The 18,147-nt window shown below is 55.1% G+C and overlaps 1 protein-coding gene across 14 annotated transcripts in view; it reads left to right on the top strand.

Annotated features, from left to right (window-relative positions):
- The first annotated feature begins 724 nt into the window (after nt 1-724).
- Nucleotides 725-18,147, top strand: part of MAST3 (microtubule associated serine/threonine kinase 3) — a 37,065-nt gene continuing 19,642 nt past the window's right edge. Inside the window, exons 1-7 of one of the 14 annotated variants that reach the window (XM_014550739.2) lie at nt 725-796; nt 6,397-6,428; nt 8,869-8,958; nt 16,669-16,757; nt 16,837-16,909; nt 17,087-17,107; nt 17,623-17,701. In XM_014550739.2, coding sequence (XP_014406225.1) covers nt 758-796; nt 6,397-6,428; nt 8,869-8,958; nt 16,669-16,757; nt 16,837-16,909; nt 17,087-17,107; nt 17,623-17,701 — 423 coding nt within the window. In that variant the 5' untranslated portion in view covers nt 725-757. The other 13 variants (XM_032465245.1, XM_014550741.2, XM_032465247.1 and 10 more) reach the window with 13 other exon arrangements.

The following is an 18,147-nucleotide window of genomic DNA, read 5'->3' as shown; positions in this document are numbered from 1 at the left end:
GGGTCCTAGTGAAAGTGAGAATGTGAGTGCCATCTTGGTACTTTGGGCTTTTCCCAGCCTTTGTTTCCCTTCTGCAAAGTCAAGCTGAACAATTATCATCAGATACCTGTGAAAGGAAGTCCTCATGAGGCACTAAGCTGGGTGCCCAGTTGGCACTCAGCAAAAGGAGCCATCCTCGTAAAAGAAACTGATAATTATAGTGGCTGCCTATTCTTGCAAATAAAGTTTTATTGAAACAAGGGCCAGGATTAGTGGGAGGCAAGGTAGTGCAAGAACAGAGTCTGATCCTGTCTTTGCTTAAAATGTTGATGTATAGTTCATCACGCATTTTTGCATTAGTTTTGACTCTTTAAACTATTGTATTAAAATATTATGTACCTTGATTACTGATTTATTGTGGGCCCTTCTTTAATTTTGCATGGAGGTGAGTGCCTCACTGGCCTCACCCTTGTTGTGTATCGGGGGCACATTAACTTCTCTGAGCCTCAGTTTCTTCATTTGCAAAATGGGGGTGATAACTTTCCCTTGCTTCTCGGAAGAGTCACTGAAAAATGTTTACTTCTAGGCTCCAGGGTGGGGCGGGGCCTGCAAGGGCGGAGCAGGCCCGCCCAAAGGGGGCGGGCCCGTCGAGACCGGCTTCGGGAGAGGGCGTGGTCAGGACTCGTCAGCTGACCGGCTTGGCCAATGGCGTGGGGTGGCGGGGCCTGGCAGGCTGAGGCGGGGCCGGGGGCGGGCCGGTGGCGAGGACCAGCGGGCCATGGACGAGCCGAGCCTCCTGCGGCGCCGTGGGCTCCAGGTGAGGGTCCTGCGCGGGCGGGCGAAGGGCACGGGCGGGATGGACCTGGCCTGGGGGCCTGGGGCGGTGCTTTAGCGGGCCAAGGGAAACTGAGGCGAAGGACTGGGAGCGCTCCGGAGTCTCCCTTCTTGTCCCCTGGCTTCTCAAAGTGCTTTTCGCCTGGTGGGAAGAGGGTATGCCCATTAGACATATGGAGAAACTGAGGCTGTAAGCGCTAGCGTAGGAGGAGGCTGAGGGTTTTGCCCTCTCCACCAGCAGCTCTAATATGAGCAACAACAGCCTTTGAACGCACACCATATGTTCATTGTTATATTAATCCTTTTGCTAGTGATATGTTGCATTAATCCTTTTACTAGTGATATATTAATACTAATTACTGTGCATTAATACCTGCCTAGTGCCTTCGCAGCGCCACGACACCCCTGCCTCAGCTGGCCCCTAAGGCAAGCTAGGGAGGTTGGAGCTGTCCAGGCGCCCATTCTTCAAATAAGGAAACTGAAGCTCCAGTTTAGAGAAAAGTCGCTAACCCGAGGTCGTCCAGCAGGGATTCAGTTCACCGCTCTTAACCAGCTTTCTGGTGCACAAACCTCTACCAACTGGTTGTGGGGCTTGGGGGTGGGATGGTGGGAGGCTCTCTTCCTTCTTGGGACCTCAGTTTCCCCATTCACTATAAGGGCACTTTTCTGACCTCTGGCTCTGGGTTTGTGTTCAGGAGGCAGTGCCACCAGGAGAGAAGAACATAGGTGTGAGGGTTAGCAGAGGCTAATATTCGAACCCATGTGATCCCAGGTGGTAACTCCTTTGATCTCTCTGGGCCTCAGTTTCCCCATCTGTGCAATGGGAATTCAGACAATCTAGCTGTTTCCCTCTGGGGCTTAGACCACACCCTTAAGAAGCCACCAGTTGCTAATGGAGGGAACCTGGGATTCATCATTTACCCAACAAACATTTATTGCCTGCTGTGTGTCCTACTCTGAGGAAGTGGGTTTGGGGGGAGTTTCACTCTCTGGAACCCTCCTGGATTCCCTAGTCTGTTGCGGGAAACTAACGCCTGAGCAGCAGTGACCCTGCGGAGTGGTCAGCGGCAATGGGGCGCATTCAAGCATCCCTGGAGAAGGCACCTGAACCAACGGTTGCTGGGTGGCTTTGAGACAGAGGAGGCAGCCGTGGATGGCAGGGCAGAGGGTAGATGTTTGGGGAAATGAAAGAAGCTGAGGAAAGCTAGATCCTAGAAAGAATAGGGGTGGGGAGGTGGGCTAGGCTGTCAGGGGTGTGGGGGAAGGCCAGCCTTGAACCTGGGCTGCAGAACTGGGAAGTTGTCCAAAGGTGAATGGAGCCCTGTGTGTTTGGGTTGGGAGTCGGGGGGGTGCAGGTAGAGCTGCAAGGCAGAGACCCACCAGGGCTTGCAGTGGGGCCAGAGGGCAGAAGCGGAGGGGCTGATGCCAAAGGCAGGAGTAGGGAGCCTGCGCATAGAGGAGGGCTGCAGCAGGACTGTTGAGCCGTGGGGTGTTGTGGGGAAACTGGCCCCTCCCGGAGCCCCAGATAGACTCCAGCCCCGCCCGCGGCCTCTTAAAATAGAGAAACTGCCTTCGGGTAGGCGAATGGGGGTGCAGCTGACGTCAGAAAGTGGGGGCCTGTTTCATGGGGAGAAGGCACCCATTCCCTGATAACAAGTCCCATGTTACAAAAGGGGAAACTGAGGCTCATAGAATCATAGCCACTGTCCAGATGTTAGTGCATAGGTGACAGTTAGGATTTGAACCCAGGCAGGTCTGGCTCTCCCTTCAGACCAACCCCAAACTGGCAGGCTTCCATCCAAGGAGGCAGAGAGACAAGGAGGGAGTGCCCAGATGAGTGAGGGCACAGCACATGCAAATGCCCAGAGGTAGGCAACCATATGTGTTTATGGGGAAACTAGAAGCCATTTCTTAGCTCTAGAGCTGGGGGTGTGAGAGGAGACCATCTGCTTCCAGGGCTTCCAGCTCCAATTTTGAAGAGGTTAGACTTTCTCCCTAGGGTGATTGGGAGCTATGGAATGTGATTGGGAGCTATGGAATATGCTTGAGCAGGAGAGGATGCGCCTGATCTGAGGGCTTTGAAAGACTTGAAAAACTCCTCTGGAGCAGGTTGGGGCCAGAAAGGGGACCAGAAGCCAGCAAGATGCCTAGAGTAAAAGACCAAGTAGGAGACAATGAAAATACTTTTTAAAATAACAGAAGTATAAATAACTGCTCACATTAAGGGGCAAATGCTAAGCACTGTACATGCATTTTAATTCTCTAACAGCCCAAGAGATTATTAGCTTCATTTTTCAAAGGGAGAAACTGAGGCTGAGAGGGAAAGTAACAACCAAAAGTCAGAGAGCTGGAATTCTAACTGGTCTGGCGCATGAGGGTGCAAAGATGCTGAGGGCTTCAGTTTGGGGCATCAGCCACACACATACTCCTTTAACTGGAGCCCCAATGCGCCCCTGGCCAAACAGGTGGCAGCCTGCTGGTCGGAGCCAATTAGGTATCCTGGAAGCTGATCCTTGCCATAGGTCAAAGAGTGGACTCAGAAAAGCTTGAGAAAGCTAGGGGACTTGAGTCAGGTGCTGATTGGCCCGCTGAGACAATAGCTGGGGTTATCCTGACCAATCTGATTGTGGTATGCATGGCCTGTGGTTGGCTGAGTACTAGAAGGTTGTAAACAGGACCTGGCTTGGCCCGTGGGCCACCAGTTTGTGTTGACCCTGGGTAAGGGGAAGTGGTGGAGACTGTCCCTTCCTGGTTGGGGTTAAGCTCAGTCTTCTGTGTAGCATTTGTAGGTGCCAGTTAAAATAAGCTGTTATTACTACAACTGCTACCAGTATTATTTTATCATTATTTTCATCATCATGCACTTGGACATTTGTTTCACAAATGACAGAATTTTAAAATACCAGATCCCCAAACAGAGCATCCAAGTTCAGAGAAAGTGGCCAGGACTTTGTCTCTACTGCTGATGGGGAGGCTCTCTGGAAGGTCCATTCTGCATCCTCATGGCCCATTTCCAACTATTCTCCTCCTCCAGAAGCCCTCTGGCTGGTGCCATGTGGTCCCTGCTGACTTCTCTCTCTCTTCATTCCAGCTGCCAATTTCCCATGAGGCTTAGTGCCCACCAGGCTGAGTTCCACCTCCACCCTACTGTTTCCCACTAGCCCACTGGCCCAAGCTGAAGCCCCACTCCAGGAAGCCTTTTGGCTCCCTGCCCCCTCAAGCTTCTTCTCTTCCTCAGGGTCCCCTACAATGCCTCCAGTATGCGGGTGTCCATGCCCTGCCCTGCTCCTCCAGACTGGGGGTTCCTTGAAGTGGAGCTGAGGCTTCTAGTGAGGAGGCAGCATCACTACGCCCAACCAAGCACAGAAGAGGATGCCATAAATATTATATTTAAAGGGCGGTTCCAGGGGGTCGGACCCCCACCCCCACCCCATTTCTAGGCAGGAACTACTCTCTGAGGAACAGCCGGCAAAGAGGGGGCTGAAGGCGGAAGCAGATGGTGCAGGGAGCGGAGGGTCCGGGGGTGGTGCCAGGAGAGTTCCATGTGAGCCCAGCTTTTCACTGAGCCTTTGCAGGGGGCTGCTGACTTTCCCTCACCTCTCTGCCACTTCACATCTTTTTGTGAAATAAATTAAAAATTGTGGTTAAATTGGTGGTTATTAACCTCACAAAATCATTGGCTTGGCTCCGATTCATCAAAGCCTCCCCCAGCGCCAGGCCCTGAGCCTGCTACTTGATTCCTCCCAGGGCCCTATGTAACTGGGTCATTTTCCAAACGAGAAAATTGAGGCACAGAGGGGTGAAGTTGTTTGGTTAGGGGGATCACTCAACCCAGACAGGAGGAGTCAGACTGGGAACTCAGAACTGTCAGGGCTTTGGAAGGAAATGGCTGGGATGATGTGTATGATGCAGGTGCATAGGTGCAAAAGGTACCCCTGAGTTCAGACCCCAGCTCCTCGCTGTTTCGCGGGTTAGTAGGGGGAGGAGGAAGCTGGCATAAGATCTCATAACAATTGGAGAAGACCAAAGGAGACCCTAATGGTGGTGGTAGTGGTTTCTGGGTCTATGACTGCTTGCCCTGAATGATGCTGAGCTCTCCGTCCCTGGAGGTATTCAAACAAACAAGGAGACCTCAGGGTCGCAGGTCAGCCTCCTTCCACCTTGAACGTCTCTGACTCGGGTTTCTGAACTCAAAGTAGCTGGAGTCCAGTCTCGGGGCGACGCTCCACCCCCTGCAGATCCTCCTCTTCCCCTGCCTGGAGACCCTGTCAACCCCTCCCAGCCCTGTCATCCTGCGCCCAGCAGCTTCCGGCCCCCTCCAGTTGGCTGCGGGGGCTGATGACGTCATTGGTTGCCATGACAAACGCCCAGCTCTGGATGTGGGCAGCCCTGAGCCCACCGCGGTAAAAATAGTCGTGTGTCCTCGACAAGACCGCCCTGGCGTGTGTTTGTGTGTGTGTATGTGTGTAGAGGAGCAAGTGTCCAGAGACCTGGATTCCAGGCCCCACCTCCGCCAAGAGATGAGGCAGTCCTCTGCGCCTCAGTTTCCCCGCCTATAAAAAGGCCCCTGCTCCTGGTGCGTAATAGTGGCTCAGTAAATGTGAGTAAAATTTAGCAAGTATTGCGATAGTCTGCGCAGGCCCTTGCTGAACTCAACAATTACACAACAACAACACCACACAACAACAACACCACACAACAACAACAATAATCATTTCGAATCACTTTTACCCCAGAACTCTCTTTACATTATCTCCAAATTACAGATGGGAAAACCAAAGCACGGGGAGTACCAGTCACTTGCTCAAAGTCCCACAGCCAGAAAGGAACAGATAATAGATCTGAACCCAGGTCCGACTGTCCTCGTATTCTAAACTTGTACTACACAGCCTTTTGAAAATTAAAAAACCCTCTTGGGCAAGCCATATTTGAGGGTGGACTCTGGGGTCACAGAGGACCCTTAGCACAGGGCTCTCTGCCCTATATATGGAGAAGACATAAAGGGTTGGTGCAGATCAGCTTGCTGAGCTCTAAAAGAGTCTTCAATAGGGAGTCACCGGTCAATGGCCCCATCCCCTACTGGTACCCAGGACCCAAACCTGCCTAGATTGTGCAGAAGGTGAGCAGGAAATGGCTTTCAGATCTGGGAGGGGACAGGGTAAGGATGACTCAGGAATCTCCCTTTCTTCAACAGGTTATTAGTATTTAGCCACTTTTGACATACATCTTTGTAAATGTAACTCTTTTTTTTTTAAACAATGAAGTTATTTTTAATATAAGTAGGGGAGTTGAGCAGGGAGGTGGTTGGGAGTCTGAGGGCTTCCTAGAGGAAGGATGCTTGAGTTGAGACCTGAGGGATGAGTTTCAATTAACAAGCACCAGAAGGGAGGGAAAGTGGTTCTGGCAAAGGATACAGGTGGTGCAAAGGCCCTGAGGCAGGGCTGTGTCCAGTGTGTGGGGTGAGCAGAAAACAGGCATTGGTTGAAACCCAGGGTGAGCAAGGGGCCAAATGGAGATGAGGAGGGCCAGGAATGTGAAGGGCCTGTCTCCTTGGAAATGACCCCTATTTTCTTCTCATTTCAGAAGGAGCTGAGCCTACCGCGCCGGGGACGTGGGTGAGTTCACCTGGGGCCAGTGGGCTGGGTGGGGCCCTATGATTCTAGGCATAGAAATTTCAGCAGCAGCCTCCAAATTCTGAATTTATTTAATAATGACTACAAAGCTTCTCACCTTGATTCTGCCCCCAGTGTTTGCAAAGTACTTTACATGCACACCACTGGCTGGGAGGTGAAGTATAAACCATACCAGTTTGCAAATGAGGAAACTGAAGTGCAAAAGAGTTGCATCACTGGCTCAAAGGCATCCAACCTGGAAGGGTAACTTCCAGAGTTCAGACTATAGAATTCCAACCAAGCATCCTGGAACCAGCTTGCATGCCTCCCATGACAGGAAGCTCACTCTCTTTCAAGGAACACCGGTAGAAAATCATATCCTTCAGTGTCACATTAATGTTGTTGAAGGTTGGCATTTTTGGATCCACAAAGCTCAAAGAACATTTGTTCAGTGCCTTCGCCACTTGACAGATGGGGAAACCAAAGCCTAGGAGGAGGAGGAGTTTGCCCTGTGCTGGTGTTCTGGGGGAGTGTGAGTGCAGACACTCCCTCTTTGGGGGCTGCGTTTGCCTGAGTTGGGGGTGGGAATTCCCTTGAGCCTCAGTGAAATCACTCACTCAACAAACTTTTTTTTGAGGGCCTACTATGTGCTGGTTCCTGTTCCAGGCACAGGGGACATGGAGACAAATCAATGCTGGACCCTGCCCGCAGTGCTCTCACTCTCCTGGGTGAGATGTGATGTTACACAGGGGAGAAATTAAACAGCGAGACAGAGAGGGCTGGGAGGTGGCTTTACCCTGAAGATATGGGGCCTCTTAGAAGAGGTGACATTTAAGCCTAGATGTGAAAGAGAAAGAAGAGGCCAAGGGGAAAGTCTAGGGGGAACAGCATTCCAGGCAGAGAGAACAGCATGGGCAAAAGTCCTGAGGTATAAACCAGCTTGGCATTGGAAGAACAGCATGGCGATGGGAGTCGCTGGGGTAATGTGAACATAGGGGATGTGGAGGGAGAGGAGAAGGAGGAGGTCCTGGGGGTTGGATGAGAGTTTGAAATCTTATGGGGGGGATGGGGTCAGAATGGTCCCCACGCCCAGACCATCTCCTCTTGTAGGGCTGGGGGTAGTGCAGCTTGAGGGCCCCAGTAGGGGCTGGGTTTGAACATTGCCGGGAAGGCAGGCACTGTCCCCAGCCTTTGCCCAGGTTAGGGGCGGGATGGTGGACGGTCAATCAGTCAGAAATATGGAGGGCAAAGTCCCAGGCCACAGAGTAGGACCAGGACAAAGACTCCTAAGGGTTGCCTACTCTTTGCCACTGGCGGTGTGCCTGACTGGGTCCAACCAGGATTTAAAAGAGGCCGTGGACAGACACAGACAACCCCAAACCTTGGGGACCTGGGTTGAGCAAGGAGGATGGGGACTGGGGCTCCAGGGGTCGATGTATAGGGGCCGCTTCGCGGAGGAGGACTGGTGGGTCTGAAGTCAGATATGAATGAGGGGGACGAGGCTCCTAGTAAAGGAACCCAGGGAAGCAAAGGCCTGGAGGTGTGGTCCGGACCTCTGGTGTGCGCCGAGATGCTGATACCCATCACGGGCGGCGGGGAACGCAAAGCTGAGAGGCTGCGGGTGAGTAGATAGGGCCGGGGTGCGCTCAGTTCCGGGGTCCGAGAGACCCCCCCGGGGGCGGGGCTAGGGCGGAGGCCCGGCCAGGCCGGGAGGGGGCGGGGCCCGTCGATGGAGCAATAAAGCCGGCATAGAAGGTAGTGACCGCCCTTCCTCTCGGAAGGCTCGGGGACTCGAGACGCGGCACACAGGGCGTCCCTCCCCGGGAGGGGTTAACACCCACGACCTGCGTCCTGGGTAACCCGACCTTTCTTGCCGGGCTGGGCTTGCGCGCAGGTGCGGGACTCCGAGCCCCGCCTCGAGGCGGGGAGAGTCCGCCCCCCGCGCCCTCGGCGGCCCAGCCCCCTCTCCGCGCCATGCCGCGCCTGCCAGGCGTGCGGTCCTGGCGTCCGCGTCTGTCTGTCCGTCTGCTTGCGCCACAATCAGGGTTTGGGGGCCACGAAGGGGGCATCGGTACCTGGTTGCTTAAACGCGGCCCCGGCCTCGGCATGAAGTCCCGCAGGGACAAGCTGCACATCCCGGCGCTGACCCTCGAGTGAGTGCTTGGCCCGGGAAGGGGAGAGTTGGGGAGGGGGAAGAGGGGCAGGCTGACAACCACCCTTCTTCCGTGTCTCCGTTCAAGTCACCCCGAGTCGCACCGCCGCCTCCGGGGAGTCCTCCCGGGTCATCGATTTGGCCCCGCCCTCGCGGCCTGCGCGAGACCCAGAATCCCCAGCCTTGGGCCCCTTCTCCGAGGAAACCACAGCCTTGGTCCCGTCTCCAGATTCTTCGGCCACACGCAGGGGCCGCTGCCAGGTTCACCGTCCCTGGCCTCTTTCTTTGCAGTCTGTCTCCAAGCAGCCAGAGCCCGTCCTTGCTGAGCCCCAGCAGCCCCTGCAGCCCCTGCAGCCCTTCGCTGGGCCTGCACCCCTGGAGGTAAGTGACAGCGCGTGGGGGCGGGGCACGGACATTGCCCTGGCACCCCCAGAGACTTGGAAGCCACCCAGACCCAGCTCCCTCCACAAGGTACTGTGGGTTGGTGACATCACCACTTTGGGCCTCAGTTTACCCCTCCATAAAATGGCACTGTGATCCACACTAGAACCACAATGGGAAAATTCCATATTCAGACATAGCCAGCAGGTCTCCCTTCTGACAGATGGCCAGGGCGAGGCCAGAAATTGAGCTGTTGCCCAAGGACTTCCTCGAGACAGGTGCTGGATTCCCAGCCTTCTCAGAACCCTGCTGAATTGGCCTGGCCGCTTGGGCTCTGAACCAGGTCAGCTGGCCGGAAAGCTCCTCCCTCTGAATGTACACACACAACACACACACACACCCAAGACTGAGAATTCACCATTAGAGCCCCATGCACTAAACTTAACCAGGCAAAGTGGTGTAGAGAAAAAGGACCAACTTGACTGAGCACCAGCTCAGTCCCCAGTGCCTTCTGTCCCCTCTGCATCCCTGGGAGAGAAGCACCCTTCCTGACCCCCTTTTCCCCACGGAGGAAACTGAGGCTCAGAGAGGAGACACTAGTTCTTCTGGTTCAGTATGTCTAGGGGCCAAGTGTGAGGGCCAGCTTTGTGATCAGAGTCTTTTGAGGGTTTGAGCCACCCTCTGTGACTGGCAGATCTCAGGGTCTTGTCCCTGTATGGAGGGAATATCAGGGTTATAGTGGGCCCCTCACACAGCTCAGGCAGAAGTTCAGGGAAGAGACAGATATACAGGTCAGTGATGTCTAGAATTTGATGGCCCATCAACCATTTACACCTTAGTATGAATGAGCTGCTCAGACTCTTCCCACAGGCCTTTAATGGGGAGAAGAGAGAACGATTTGAAGCCCCCACTGGCTGCTGGGCAAAAGGCAGATAATTTCATTAAGTAGGCATTTATTGTGTGCCAGGTTCTAAGGGCACAGCTGTGAACAAGAACATAGGCCCTCCCTCAGGAGGCTCTCAGTATACTCTCATGAAGTAGGCAATGGACAAGTAAACAGACAAATGAGATACATTCAGACAGGGACCTCATTAATGTAGTGCGTGAGCCAAGGCCTGGGCTGAGCTAGGAAAGAGAGGCACCAAGCAGCAGAAACTGCACATGCAAAGGTCCTGAGGCAGGACCGAAGGTTTTTAAAGCCTCTGTGGCTGCCTTGGGGGAAGAAAGATCTGCTGGGGACGGGGGACAGGAATAGAGGTGGCAGAGGCAGGGAGGTGGTTAGGGAAACATCTGGGTAGGAAATGGTGGACCATGGACCAGGCTGGGGCATCCAGTGGGAAGCAGAGACTGCTGTCGTCCGCATTTAGCAGAGGAGAAAACTATGGCATAGAACCTCAGAGTATGTTGTTCAGGGGCACCCTGGGAGAAGCGTCAGGCCAGATCTGACTCTGAGTCCCTGGCCTCAACCCCAGGTGAGGACAGGATGAGGGGAGGGGCCTATTGAGAGCAGATAAGCCAGTTTTACCAGGAGGAAATGGGAGGTGAGTTTGAAGCTCTAGCTCAGTCTGCTGGCTCCCTTACATGCCACCAGGGGGCAGCAGAACCACATTGCCTTGGGCCAGGCAAGGAGATGGGTCCCTGCCTTCCCTGCTCAAAGCACCTTAGAATTAAACCGTCATTTGTCCCCTCAGCCTCTAAGGACCTGTGAGTCCAGCCCCTATGACCCCCACCCCCACCTCCTCCCCATCTACCTCGCCAATGCTCACCCAACTCTAGCTATGTGGCTTCTTGGACTGCAGAAATATAAGCTGGTCCAGCCTTAGGGCCTTTGCACTTGCTGGCCCTTCTGCCTAGAGCTCCATTTTCTCCATTTACTCCTTTATTCATTTGTCAAGTCTCCAAGCCATCAGATAGGAAGCTTTTCCTGACCAACCTTCCCTGCCCCTGCCCCACCTTAAGGGCCCCCAAGCACTAGTTCCATCCATTATGTGTATCCGTTTCCCTCATCCCAACCACCTCTGAGTGTGATTTCCATGTTTTCTTATGTGATTATAGGGGGTTTTTTTCCACCAGAGGTTTGGGAGCCCTTTGATGGCCTGACTTGGATCTGTCCTGGTCATCCTAGATCCTCAGGCAGGGCCTGGTATACAGCAGGTGCTCAGTTAATGCTTGTGGCAAAGACAAATGGGAAGCAGCTGGGCTCTCCCTGTGGTGGTAGCAGGGAAGAGGTTGAAGACAAGGTTATGAGTTGGGCCCAGATGGACAAGGAGGCAACAAAGAGGCTATTCTAGGCAGGAACAGCATTGTCAGAGGAGTGTTCCCTCTGGGGCCTTGGACGCCAAGGACAGGAAGAATTTGGATTTTTCTACTCATGCTACTGAAAGCTACACAAGGTACAGGGCTTGGAGGGACGGGGACAGCTCATGACAGGTAGGAAGGGCTGGGGTGGTCAGACCAAGCTGGGTCAGAGGGTGAGGGTCTGTATGTCCACTTGGGGCTTTGCTATTTACACAGTTTACACAGATCAAGAAGATAGAGGCAAAGTCCAAGGCACAGACGGAATTAGGATCTCAGCTCTGGGAAAGAGGTTCACCGAGGAGTAGGATCTTGCTGGAAAATGAGGAGCCATGGAGGGTGTGTGAGCAGGGGTGGGGCATGATCTGGTGGGCAGTGGGCTGGTGCCAAAAGTCAGTAGTTCAGCCAGTCTCTCATGGGAGGTCTTTGCCATGGCCACAGGCCCCCTGGATTGCCAGCTGTAGCCCTGTTCTGCAGAGGAGGAAACTAAGGCCAGATGGGCGTGGGAGAAGCAGCTGCTGGGGATGCCAGTGCAGTGGGCATAATGTGGGGCCTGTAGGCGGTGCAGGCTGGGGATGAGGGGCAGCTCCTTGACTGTGTGCAGAAGTGTCTCTGGCCCACATTTTGGGGGGAGCTTGTGGGCACAGCATGTCAGCATATGGTGACACGAGACTATGGCTTCATCCCCAGTTGGGTCCCCAGACCTATGGGACTTCAAATTCCTCCCACGCTGAACATCTGAGGACCACATCTGATCCTGAAACAGGGTCTGTCCTTTGGCCTCAGAATAAGTCCAGAATTCACCTACTTTACTCTGCAGCTGCACCCTGGTCCAGGACTCAGTATCCCCCTCTTAGACCCTGGGACAGCCCCTCACTAGCCTCCTGTCACCTCTATTCCTGCCCCAACAGCTCTTGTTCCCTATGGCAGACGTCAGGGGGTGTTTTACAAACATAGTCCAGATCACACCCTTCCCCTGCTCACACATCCTCCATGGCTCCCTATTGCTCCTACAGTAAAACTGCACTCCTCCCTCCAGCCCATAAGGCCCACATGGTCCATCTTGCTGGCATCTTCCCCTCAGTCCTCCCTAAGGGCCTTTGCATGAGCTATGCTCACTGGCCCAGGACTCTCTATCTCCATGGCTGGCTCCTCTTCCTTCTCAGTTCCTCAGCTGGCTGCAGTATCCTCCTGGCTAAAGTTGTCCTTTGCTGATGAGCAGGGAAGGTTCTTTTCCTTCCTCCACTTCAGTGTTTGAAATTAACCTGTTTGTTTGTTTCCTATTTACTCTCTGCCTCCCCTGACGGACTGGGGACCCCTGAGAGCAGGGATTATTTGTGGCCTGCCTCCCCAGGGTTCCATAAGAGAGCAGGCACACAGTAAATGCTCAATCAATGTTTGTTGAGTGAATGAATGGCCAGACATGAGTATTTGAGCCCCAGTCTGGGGGACCTGGAGAGCAGGCCTGGGGAGACACTCAGTAGGTATCTAGGCCACAGCGGGTGGGGGGCCATCTGAGTGGGACACTGGGCTTGGAGGGAGCAGGGTGGGGAGTCTGAGAGAAACTTGAGAAGCAAAATCAGTGGCAAGATGGATGGGTGAAGTTAGCGTTACTTGTGCAGCAGCACCCCTACATGTCTCAGTTATCTTTTCTCAGGTGTGGAGTCTGGGCTCCAGGTCAATCCTGGACCAGTCAGTTCCCAAAGTGTCATGTGGCCTGTGAAGGGTCCACCCTCAGGGTGACACTGTCCCTGACTTCCCCAGGCTGTCATGAAAGGAGGAAGCACTAATTCACTGTCTACTGCATGAGACATTCCTCCTTCCATAGTGAAGATGAACGGTACCCCCAGCTCTGTACCAGGCACTTTCTGTGCCTCTGATTTTACTCCATTTTCACAAGGGGACATGGGTAGATGGGGAAACAGAAGCCTGAAAGTTTGTCTAATGCTAACGTTTATCCAACGTTTACCAGGCACTCTTGGAGTCATAGCCTTACAACTTAATTGTGTAGTCATCATCCACTTCTTGGGCAGGAGTTCAGGTGAAGGAGGCTAGTGAGGGACTGTAACAGCCCCGTTTTCCTCCCATTTTACAGTTGAGAATACTGGGGCTTCAGAAGTTAAATCAAGCATCTGATTCCTGATAGTGGCCAGGCTGATGGCCTTTCCCCATCGCACAGAGCTTACCAGGTGCCCTGACTCAGTTTGTTAAAAACACCCTCTGTGCCAGTCCAGTGTTGGAAGATGCTGGGACCCCAAGGATCCAAGCCGGGGGAAGACAGAGCTGGATAGGTGCAAGAGAAGTCTTCCTGGAGGAGGGGACGCTGAATTTTGCCAGGCAGGAAAGGCATTCCAAGGAGTGGAGCCGGCGTGGGCGCACGGTAGCATGAGCGGGGCCAGACCGCTGGATGGGTCTTGAGTGCCGCACTCAGAAGGGGTTCGCACCGAAGGGGCACAGGGGGCGTGATCGGATTTACATTTTGAGGAAAGAGAGCCAAGTTCCAGGACCCAACATCAAAGTGCCGCCAACGCCCCGCCCCCGCCGCCCGCAATCCTGGCAACGCGCCGCCCCGCCGCCCGCGGCCTTGGCAACGTCCCGCCTCTCCACCCGCGGCTATGGCAACGCCTCGCCCACTCGCCAGCACGCGGGTCCGCCGGCCTTGCTTCCGCGTCGCTCGCCCCTCCCCGCCAGGCCAGGCCCCGCCCCCGCTCTGCCCTGAGCCGGGTTCCCGGCCTCGCTCCCAGGCGCGCGCTTCCTCCTCGACCACGTACCCCTAGCACCACGGCGCGCACCATCTCCTCCGCCCCTCACCGCGAGCCTCCCACCGTGGTGATCCCACCGTGAAGGTTCGCGCCCCGCCGCCGCTGGTTGCGCCCCCGCGCCTCTCGGGCCTCTGGCGGCGGCGGCGGCACAAAGAGAAGCAGCATGTCCGACCCCAGCTACTGGACGGCGGTGGCAGCTCCTGGCCACCGGAGCCGCCTGGCCAAGGGCGCGCTGCTGCAGCGCTCCAAGAGGTAGGGGGCTCCGCGCGGGCAAAGGCGCGGCGGCCGATCAAACAGACACGAGTTGCCAGAAGTGCGTCTCGGCAGCGTGGCGAGAGCCACTGTGCGCGGCGGTAGGAGGAAGTGGGAGGATGCTTTGGTATCCAGGTATCCTCTGGGGTCCCAGGCAGCTTCCTTCCACCCCTCGTTACACCCGGACTAGGGTGTCTGTCCGCCGGGGTCGCAGCTCGGATGGTGACAGAGGCAGCAGGGAGTTGGGACTGAATCAGGATTCGAACGTGGGTCTGTCCTCTGGACAGACCTGGGAAGGAGCTTCTTGGAAAAACTGAGGCTGTTCAGCCCGTGGGGCTCAGTCAGCGGAAACGCTGGTTCAGAAACAAATATTTGCTGCTGGAGGCTGGTGTGTATGTCGGGTGTCAGGGGGGAAAATCATGGTGTTTCCACCCAGGGCAAAGTGGAATCTCAGTTTCCCCTTCTGAAAAGCAGACACTAAAAGAGGACTGTGGGCTCTACTAGACCTGCGTTCAAATTCCAACTCAGCCACTGCCAGGCTGTGTGATCTCAGACAGTTCCTTAACTTCTCTGTGCTTGGTTGTCTCATCACTGCTTGGTTGAGGGGAGTGGAACACCAGAGGGGAGCACAGGCAAAGACTGGGTGGTGGGACCAGCTGCCGAAGGACCTTGAATGCCTAGACTCTTCTCCCAGATCCTGGGGAGCCACAGAAGGCTCATGGACACCTCGGGGGTCAGGTTCAGCAAACTGGCCTCAGGCCCCTCTTTTCTGACATAATTATCACTCTCTGTTGTACTACGAAGTTGCATTGAAAAACTAAACAGCTTCTCAGAGTCCTGGGCCTTCTCGAGGGAGAGCTGAGCAAATAGTTGTTGCTCAGTAGATGTTCAGGAAGTGAACAGTTGATGCCCTGTTCCCCTTTGAGACCTCAAACTTGGCTGTTTTCAAGAAGGCCCTGCCTGAGAACAAGAGAGAGATGGCCAAGTGTTTTTCCCAAATGCCTTTGGAAGTGGAAAGTGATGCAGCAGGGTGCAGCATGGGGGTGAGGAACCAGGTGAAGGGCTGGAAGAGGATATGGGCTGTTGGGCGTGTGTTGTCTGTGTGTGTTGGGGGTGTTGACAGGAAGTTTTGCAGGAATCTGTGGGTTTCGCTTTTGCTTCTGCACCTCAGACTAGAGGGCCATCTCTGTGGCTGTTGACATCTGTGGCCTCAGTTTCCCAGGCTAGGAAATGGGTGCAGCTGGTCTCTTCCTCCTCCAGGCTCATTGGTATTGGCAAATGTAGATGATTTAATTTGCCAGAGAGGCATTGCCTGCTCTTCCATCGGGCACCAGGCCCTGTGAGCATGGTCGGGAGAAAGATGACAGCATATATACCCGCCATAATTTACCCAGTCCCAGGCCCAAGGCTGAGCACTGCGTATGGGTTTTGTCAAATCTTCCGAGTGCTTTGCAGTGTACAGATGGGGAAACCGAGGCTCAGAGAGGGCAGCTACACATGGAGCCGTGGAAAGGCTGAACCCCTCCTCCTGCACGTCTTGTCTCCTGAGTTGGTTACTGATCCGTTCTCCCCTTGGCCTGCGATGTGCCTTCTGCCTGGGACACCAGTCCTGGCCCCGTGAGGCCTCAAGGTTTCATCTCTCCCTCTCTGCGCAGCTCTCTCCCGCCAAGGCTGGGCTGCGTTGGTGGCTCGGGGTGTGTGGGCTGATGCACTTGTCTAACAAGCAGAGCTGTTGCCGGGCGACTGCTGGGGGATGCGGTGGGGGGGGGGGGACTGTGTCGCTCCCAACTTCCCTCTGCCAGGGCGGGGGCTGGGGCCGGGGCACAGGTGGGAGAGCCTAGGCAAGGTGGGGGGTGGGGAGAACTGGCTGGGGGAGAGCCTGGGCCAAGGGTCTGGCAGCCAGGAGGGAGCTAGGTTGGAGGAGGGGAAATGTGTGGGCAGAAGTTCGGCAGAACAACAACAGGACCCAACTGTGCAAGATGCTGACTTCGAGGTTTCTAAGGGTCAGATTGGCGTTTTAAGGGGATCTCGAGGCAGGAGTTTGCCAAGAGATTGGAGCAGTGGCCCTAGGAAAAGGTGCAAAGAATGGAGTGGAGGGGGAGTCTGCCTCAGGGGCTCCGGGGTTCTCTCTCCCCTCCACCTTATTTGCCAGTGCAGCGGCCACAATGTGGACAAGGTGGTGAGGTTGGGATTGCAAATACAGAAGCCTGAAAAATTGGGCCAGGGGTTCCTGGGCTGAGCTCAGGGCCTTGGATGGGGTCTCCCTGGGGAGCAGGGAGGGAGTCGTCATGCCCGGCTTCCTGTCCTGCCCCAATGCTGGTGCACATGTGCTCCCAGTTGGGCACATGGTCCTCTGAGCCAGGAGGCCTGGGCCTGACCTTGTCCCCACCTTCCCCGACAGCTGCCGCAGTGGGAACCGCAAGAGCCTGGTGGTAGGAACACCCTCACCGACCCTTTCCCGGCCACTGTCGCCACTGTCAGTCCCAACGGGTGAGCATGGGGGCAAGCGGGCAGTCGAGGTGTCCTGTCTCCACCCCCACTGACTCAGTTTCCCCCACCTCCTTCTCAGCAGGCAGCAGCCCCCTGGATAGTCCTCGGAACTTCTCAGCTGTATCTGCTGTCAACTTCCCTTTCGCCCGGAGGTGAGTGGTCCCTGCCTTTGGGGATGGTGTTGGCATGATGGGCAAGGGGACAGGTGAGGGCATGCGCTTGGTGGCTGGACCTGCCTCCTCATTAGCCTTTTCCCTTCCCCTGGCCTCTGTCCTGTGTCGGTCTCTCCCTCTGACTCCCACCCCTGGCACACGCACGGCCTCCTGCAGCCACATCCCGCGTACAGACAGGTAATTTCTGTGAGCCCTCAGGGAGGAGGAGGGGGTGGCATGGCCCAGTCCAAGAATCATTCATTCACTAAAAGTTATTGATTCACTTAACCAGAGCTGATGGAGGACCTGTTGTGTGCCAGGCCTTTAAATGTCACTTATTCACTCAACAATGTTTATTTGGTGCCTGCTGGGTGGCATGCCCTATGCTGGGGGCTGAGGAATTGGAGGATGGACTTTGGCCCTCAGGGAATCCTCAGTCTGGCAGGGGTGGCTAGTGTGTACCCTAGCTGCTGCGACTCAGAGAAGAGCTTTGTTAGGGAACATCCTGGCAGTTGGCATTAGGGAGGACTTCCTGGAGGAGGCATCTGAAGAACAAGAAGAAAACACTTGGTTGCTTACCCTGTAATCCTGTTCTCAGCCTTTTCAGAAGGTCCTTCCTCCAGCTGGCCACAATCTGCCAGCCGTAGTGTCTGCCCTTGGTCCCCACAGACCCCAGGGGCTGTGCCTTCCTTCTAACTTATTCTTCTCTCCAGGGCTGATGGCAGAAGATGGTCCCTTGCATCCCTCCCGTCTTCTGGCTATGGAACCAACACGCCCAGCTCCACTGTCTCGGTACCCATAGTCCTACCTTGGCGGGCAGACAGGGGAGTGCCAGGTTGGGGGTGGGGGAAACATGTCTCAGGATTTTTTAAGGTGTTGAATAGTTGTTCAGTCAGCAAACATCCTGGCTGCCCCCCGTGCCCCATTCTGGTCAGTGTGGGGGCCCCTGAAAGGACCCAGCCTTGGCCCAAGGAGCTCCCAGTCTGGGGTACACAGATATTCTCATCTTTGTATGGTCAGGGAGGGCCTGGCCAGAGGAGGTCTTAGGGCTGCCAAGAAATCAGGTAGCGAAGGCTTCCTGGAGGAGGGGGCATCAAAGCTGGAGTTTTGAGGGATGCATAGGTACCAGGCAGGAGAGTTACCATGTGATGACTAGCAGACAGGCTGGGCCTTGAGGGATAGTGTCAGGATCCTGGCTGTGGTGCTGAGCATGAACCCATGGCCCTGATACCCCCTTC

The sequence above is a fragment of the Camelus ferus genome, chromosome 22, assembly GCF_009834535.1.
Source record: "Camelus ferus isolate YT-003-E chromosome 22, BCGSAC_Cfer_1.0, whole genome shotgun sequence".
In the NCBI taxonomy this organism is placed as follows: Eukaryota; Metazoa; Chordata; class Mammalia; order Artiodactyla; family Camelidae; genus Camelus; species Camelus ferus.
This window is presented reverse-complemented; position numbering and strand designations above follow the sequence as displayed.